We start from the raw sequence: 7,786 nt of genomic DNA, 5'->3' as shown, positions 1-7,786 counted from the left end.
TGGTTTGGACATGTCCAGAGGAGGGACAGTGGTTTGGACATGTCCAGAGGAGGGACAGTGGTTTGGACATGTCCAGAGGAGGGACAGTGGGTATATTGGTAGAAGGATATTAGAAATGCAGCTGCAGGAAAAAGACAGAGGAGACATATGCATGCAGTTAGAGAAGACAGAGGTAGTTGGAGTGAGGACAGAGGACACAAAGGACAGAGTGAGGACATGATGAGTACAGAGAGAGGATAGAGGACGCAGAGGACAGAGTGAGATGGAGGAGGATGACATGTGGCGACCCCTGAAAAGGGAAAAGCCAAAACAAGAAGAAGAAGAAGAAGATGATCAATGTCAAGGTTCTTTATTGTCTTTCCACCACATGTACCACATGTGGTGGAAAGAAATTGTGTACACAGGTTCCCAGTTACATCTAACAAAAGAAAAAGACAATTCCAAATTTAGAGTCTGTGACATCAACTGTCCTTTGACCAGTATATATGATAACATCTTTGAGTCATCAAACTAAAAGTGTGATTGTATAAAGACTGTAAAAATGAAAACCCATCAAACCCTGTGAGGACTGTGGTTCCTCTTGTGGTCTGTCCTGCTCTCCTCAGTTATTCTTCCCGTGTTCAGTCCTGTCACACCTGTCAGTAAGTCCAGTCACCCCAGGTGTCTCTGTCTCGTCAGTGTTTCAGTATACAACTGTGTCTGTGTGCGTCGTCGTCTGGGAATTGTCCTGTTCTGTCCTCCCTCTGTGTTTTCTTGGAAATCTAAGTGTTGCTGCCACATCAGCATTTGCTTTTGTTATTTAAATAAATTATTTATTGATACTTTGAGCTCCCAGAGTTCTGTCTGCACCTGGGCCCAACTGCACCACAGAACATGATAACCCAAACTTTCCGTGAATCATTTAACCTTTGAATGATGTTTCAACATTAACTATGTATGATCTATAAAGGTCCAAAGAGGACTGGGTTTGCTCAGGTGTTTCACAAAATCCCATTGATCTCCATTTGATTTTTCTTGCTCATTTTGTCTATGTTGCATATCTGTACCAAATATGGCACACTCCTCTTGACTGAGCTGTTCTGATGCATATTTTAGGTTTTACTTCAAAGCTGCAGGCTGAGACTGGGCTTTTAAAGAATAGTAATAAGGGTGCTTCAGTGCTCCTGCTTGGCACCTTAAAAACACTAAATCAACTCACATTAGCATAAAATATTTTTGCACATTAGTTGTGTTTCTCCTTTGTGTTAACACTAATCACAAAAGTCAACAATGAACACAAGTGGCAGAAAAATATGTGAAAATGACTGTTTTCCACACAGTGGGAGAGGAATTAAAGAAAAGCTGTGATATGAGAGACATGTAAGAAAGAAAGAGCTAAATTTAAACAACATGATTTCTCATTGGTCTGAAAATATGAACAGGACAAGCCAACTCCTTTATTTCTTTTTCTGTTTTGAAAAAAACTGAACACCGCAGCAGGTCACATTATTTGAACCGTATTGTCTAAAAATATCCTAGTTGCTGTCAAGTTAAAAATAAATATAAGGTATCTTCAAGAAAACTCAAACACGTCTGATGTGCAGCAAATGATAACAGGAGGCATCGTTTCAACAAAGAACTAACCAAATATGGCCTAAAGCTGCCAGTTCAAGCTGTTCCCGAGCGATCAACACTTCAAGCTGTTCCCGAGCGATGAACACTTCAAGCTGTTCCCGAGCGATGAACACTTCAAGCTGTTCCCGAGCGATGAACAGTTCAAGCTGTTCCCGAGCGATGAACACTTCAAGCTGTTCCCGAACGATGAACACTTCAAGCTGTTCCCGAGCGATGAACACTTCAAGCTGTTCCCGAGCGATGAACACTTCAAGCTGTTCCCGAGCGATGAACACTTCAAGCTGTTCCCGAGCGATGAACACTTCAAGCTGTTCCCGAGCGATCAACACTTCAAGCTGTTCCTGAGTGCTGCATGCTTGGTCCCAAACAATGAACAATCCAACATGCATCAACTGTAAGTTGAAAAATGTTGGTAAATTACGAAGTAGTCATCTGTAAATTTCGAAGCTCTTGTTTACTGAGTGTAGAAGGCAAAATGTGGGAAATCATCTGTTCGCCTGTCTGGGCGTGTCCATGAGCAAAGCAGATGCACCTGTACCAGCTGACTCGGTCGCCTTTAGAAAATACAACATGGTGATAGCTTGATTAGTTTCACAGTCAGTGAGCTACACTGTGCTGTGGCAGTAGACGAGTCATTCACAACAACGCACAGGTTTGCACGTTACGTTCTTTTCAAGGGTTGACCAAGTTGGCGACACCTCTCTCAGTTCTCAACATAAGATGATCTTGGTTTGAAATTTGCATGAAAGGCAGCAACGTGCGTCTTGTCAAGGGACACAAGGACTTAAAGTAATCATGCTTTGGCTTCGCCTGGGAACAATTCAAGTATATTAGATGATTTTCAGCTTAGTCTGAATGAAGAGGTTTTTTATTTTATTTAAAAGTCAAAATGTTCTGAATGAAACATTTTTTGTGTTTGGAGGTTATGATGTCTGAGACATGTTGGGGTAAAATGTCAGGGGTCTAAAAATATCTATTTTTATTAGCAAATAGAAGAGGCCTTAATACTAAAACTGTAGTTTTCCTTCTTTTAGTGATTGTTTTCAACATTCTTGTGTAATCATGCATTTGCCTGCGAGCACGTTTGTGTTTCAGCAAACACAAAAATGGCTCTAACATCAAATGTTGCAGCTACTAAGCTAAAACTTGGGATGGTAGTAGCTGAGAGTCCTGTCCAACTTCTATGCAAACCGATCATAGAGATCTCTTCTGCCACTATCAGAGTAAACTCTGCTCATCTGTCCAACATCTCACGAACCACTGGAGGGTTTAACAAGAATGAGGTTCTACACATCACTGCCTGGCTGCACATCTGGACATGATGAAGAGCAGCTATCGAACTGAGGAGTAACGGTGACGGCAGATATGTATGTAGGTATGTATATATACACACACACTATGGAAATAGTATGTGCATTTTAGCTTATATTACTACCTTGAAATACTTATTCATACAAATGCATCCTGTTTGCACTGTTATATTCTACCATGCTGTTGTTTAACATTACTCTTTAGGACCTTGTAAATATTATATTTAATCTTTGAACTTGGTGGTACTTAAATGTGTACCCTTATTGCATGTTTTAGTACTCTGTTTGTTCTTTGGTTTTTAGCGAGTCAAATCCATTCTTCTCATCCTGAGCATGTCATTGTTGACCTGCGTATGACAAATACACACAAGATAAACTTGAACATGGTGTAGGCAGGGCCTGTCGCCCGTCGTCACACTAAAGGCTGGATGAGAGGCGTCTGCAGCCAGGACACCAGGTTAGACATTAGATGGAGAACGTCAACAGGCACCAGTACTGCTTTGTGTAACTCTGAGTTCTGATGTGTTGAGTTGAACTGATGCTGAAAGCCGTATTTTACCTGGAAACGCAGGATGATGGTCCATATGAGCCCCAGGATAAGGCGATGATTGCCGTCGACAATGTCATGGGAGCCCATGTTCTCCAGGTGAACCCTCTGCTCTTTGAGAAACTGCAGGGCCTTGTCCACATTTTCCAAACAGTGGATACGCATTCGGCCTTTAGTGGGTTTCGGCTACGGAGGAAGCAAAAGTGAAAAAGTAAGCAGAGGAGAACGTGTCAAAGAGTGACCACAGGGAGTGTGGGGTGTTAAAAAGGTATGAAAGAATCAGGGACGCTCAGGAACACACCAGTCGTTCTCCTGACAGCACCTCCAGCAGTTTGATGAGCATGCGTCCATCCCGCAGGTCCAGGTACAGATCGGAGATGCGACAGCCAACTCGGGACAGGATTGAGTTGACCCATTTTGTGAAGGTCTTCTTCTGCACTGCCTCACGCTCATCTGATGAAGGTACACGGTTACAACATGAGTTTCAGGAGTAATGCAGAGTCCTTACAGCTGCAGAGCAACGCCACTAACGAGGTTAGTTTACGTCACTTTATCGGACAAGATCTTTTCCACACATTTAAAGATATCTGACAGTCAGAGAAAAGTTGTTGGGGTTTTAGAGACGAACAAAAAGTGAAGCCGTGCACCAGACCGTGGGGGGGACTCGACCGCCACGTCACCTGGAACCAGACCCGTCCTGTGAAAACATTACAGCTGAGCGGCCACTTCCTGAAGTCACAACACGTTCGTGGTTTGCATGGATTCATTCAATCTCTCAACTAGAGACAAGCTTGGATAACGCAAGGACATGAAAGGTAGCTACTGTTCAAGGCAGACCAACACTGGTTAGACAAGGACTTTAAATCATGTTCTCTGCTATTTCATGGGAAAACCAGAGACGTATTAAGATAAAACTGATCAGTTAGTCACAATATGAAATGTGAACCAGGAGGTTAGAAAACAAGCAGGAGGTCCAGATGATCTGGCACATTTCTAAGACTTACCAACGTAAAGCAGAAATACCATAATGTTAGTGTATAGTATGTGGCTATATCATCAATAGCAGTGTTTGCATAAGTATAAAATGTACAACAATTTACAAAGCAGGCCAAGTTTTACAACCTTTTGTGCCATATTTCTAAATATTTTCAACCAAGTTCACTAGTCTAACAAAAAGTTAAGTCTGGTCCTCTGGACATTCAAATAAAAAGAAATGTAGAAAGGTTTCGTCTCCCATCCTGAGGACTTCCTCAGTCTGAGGTGCTGTATTCAGCTCGGTCTCTTAAATAGAACCTTCACAGAGTGGATCAACCAGTTTGCTGCTGACAACCAGAACCAGCTGCTCACATGCTCAAGAAGGAAACTTGATTCAGACTGAGGAAGTCATTCGGATGAAAGACGAAACGTTTCTACAATGTTGTTTTTTTTATGTCCAGAGGACCAGATTGAACTTTTTGAGATTTTCTACCTGGATTATTGAGCAGCATCAGGACAAGTTCACTAGTCTTTATGAAGTCAACGTATACTACATTAATGCCAACCGATTATGGATGCATTAGGGCAGAAAATGTGCTTTTTACAAACTTTTGGTTCTGTCCATAGTAAAACGGTGACATTTACAATTTTGACATTAATTATTTGGGCCATCATCCTTTTTAAGCCCCGTAGCTTCAGTTTATGTACAACCAAGCTAAAATAAGCAGAACACGTTTCCCTTCAACATTAAATAGGTTGTAGGTTTAAGTACTCGGTGCACATGAAACTGGTAAAACAAGTGTGTTTTGTCCAGTGGCAGCTCAACGACAACGTCCTGGCAGGGGTCTGGTCCCAGACGACTCGGTGGTGCAGTCTCCTCGCGCTTCGGTGCATTTCTTCCTCGCACGTGTTTTGGGGCGTTGACTGTTTGTAGCAGTTTTTTGTTGCATGTTTTTATTGTTTGGTTTTGTGTGTGTGTGTGTGTGTGTGTGTGTGTGTGTGTGTGTGCGTGCGTGCATCATTCACGTGTTTGCAGAGCATTTTGCCGTTCGTTTGGATGTTTGCGGCTCGTTTGCACCTGCTGGCCACCGTAAAAAAACAACACACATTTGCATCTCAGTAAATTGTGTGAACATACAAATGATAAAAAATAGAACAATTACAACAAAATACAATAAATTAGGACAGCTATATAAACATGATTCCCATCATATCTTTCATACAGATGGACACGTTCATTAACCCTAACCTTTACTAAGTTTTATGAGTTTGACTCTAAGACACTTTGTAAGTTCAGAACCAACTTAAACGGGTCATATCCATGCATCCTGGTTATCTGGGTCTCAGATCACTTCTTACTTTGCTTTCTGTCGTGGGGGTCTTTAAGAGCATTCTGGCCTCAGTCCAGTTGTCTCCCGTCTCAGTTTAGATCTTGTCCAGTCTGTCTTTTTGTAAATTGGGGGCGTTTTGAGGATCCTCTGGTAACTGCTGTTTAGTTCCTGGGCCTGTTCTCCTTCACCTCCTCAGTGTTTGTGCAGTGAGTCTTTCACTCACACCTGTCCCCACTCAGGAATCACCCAGGTGCCTCCACTTTCCACTGACCCCTGCTGTTTCAGTGTCTGTGCCACCATTCACCAGTTCAGCATGGTTGGTCATCTGCCATGATCCCAGTCTTTCCATTATGTTTTCCTTCTGAGATCTGTGTTCCTGTGCTTAGCGTGTATCTTAGATCCTTATTTACTGGTTTTTACACTTTATATTGCTGGGTGTAACTGGGACCCTGTGAACATGATGTCATTCCACCACATGTACATGTGTGGTGAGATGACAATCAACACACTTGGACTTGAAGAACACTTTAAACATATATTCCCATGCACATCTCAGGTTATCAGGTCTCAGGTAAGACGTTCTTTCCTCGGTCGGCCTCCCTGCTGCACACTTCAGAGTGCAAAGGACTGAATTCACAAAGACTTGAGTAATACAATGATTGAGTCCAAGGTTGAAGAAAACAATCAGAAGAGAAAAGAAAATGTTGGCCGAGGAGGGAAGGTATTGAACTTAAGTTGAGCTGGGAGAAAAAGAAGAAGTCGGATGGAAAAAGGGAAAGCTGGTCTGGACAAAGTAAACGTGAAGACACTAAGCATACTGTCAGAGAAACAAAGTATAGCCAGCTCCTCCCCTGCTGCTAAAAACCTCCCAGTAAGCTGCTCCAGCTGAACTCTCACTTTCAAGCAGAAGAAACGCTGTGTGTAAAACACGAGCTGCAGCAGCAAGGTGCAGTAAATAAATCATGCCTCACAATGCTCCCCTCAGCAGAACAACAGCTCCGCTGCATCCGCACCGATACCCACAGCATGAAAAAGTCATGGCAATTACACATGCAAATACCTCAAAGCTGCATTAGCAGCTGGAACTCTGACAGAGGAGCCAACAAGGAGCGCGACAACTCCTGCCTGAATTCAGAAAACTTTACAGCACTGCCAGTGAGAGGCAGCTGCACGACATCGTCTCCATGGTGTCTCCACAGCAGCACCTGGGACCTTCAGGAGGGGCGGCACGCTCACCTGGAGGGTCCTGTCCCTTCCACACATCTCACTGACCTGCAGCCGACAGACGCATGTGCAGCCGACGGACGCATCTGCAGCCGACGGACACAGCTGCAGCCGACGGACACAGCTGCAGCCGACGGACACAGCTGCAGCCGACGGACGCATCTGCAGCCGACGGACGCATCTGCAGCCGACGGACGCATCTGCAGCCGACGGACGCATCTGCAGCCGACGGACGCATCTGCAGCCGACAGACGCATCTGCAGCCGACGGACACAGCTGCAGCCAATAAACACATCTGCAGCCGACAGACGCATCTGCAGCCGACGGACGCATCTGCAGCCGACGGACGCATCTGCAGCCGACGGACGCATCTGCAGCCGACGGACACAGCTGCAGCCGACAGACGCATCTGCAGCCGACGGACACATCTGCAGCCAACAGACACATCTGCAGCCGACGGACACATCTGCAGCCAAAAGACACATCTGCAGCCAATAGACACATCTGCAGTCAAAAGACACATCTGCAGCCAATAGACACATCTGCAGCCAATAGACACATGTGCAGCTGATGGACACATGTGCAGCCGATGGACACATCTGCAGCCACATCACTGTCTTAGTTGTTGCTGTGGCTGTTGGCAAGAGTTGTATAAATGAAGTAGTACTACAAAAGACGAGTTGTATAAATGAAGTAGTACTAAAAAAGACGAGTTGTACAAATGAAGTAGTACTACAAAAGACGAGTTGTACAAATGAAGTAGTACTACACAAGACGAGTTGTAC

At 44.2% G+C, this 7,786-nt stretch overlaps 1 protein-coding gene across 1 annotated transcript in view; it reads right to left on the bottom strand.

Moving 5' to 3' along the window:
* Window positions 1-7,786, bottom strand: part of sptb (spectrin, beta, erythrocytic) — a gene marked incomplete in the record, with an annotated part of 116,707 nt that overhangs the window by 83,813 nt on the left and 25,108 nt on the right. Inside the window, 2 exon segments of the mRNA XM_037694728.1 lie at window positions 3,484-3,657; window positions 3,773-3,924. Coding sequence (XP_037550656.1) covers window positions 3,484-3,657; window positions 3,773-3,924 — 326 coding nt within the window.

This window comes from Nematolebias whitei, chromosome 21, assembly GCF_014905685.2.
Source record: "Nematolebias whitei isolate Nwh7 chromosome 21, NemWhi1, whole genome shotgun sequence".
Taxonomy (NCBI): Eukaryota; Metazoa; Chordata; class Actinopteri; order Cyprinodontiformes; family Rivulidae; genus Nematolebias; species Nematolebias whitei.
Note: the sequence above shows the minus strand (reverse complement) of the source record. Positions and strands in the feature narration are given on the sequence as shown.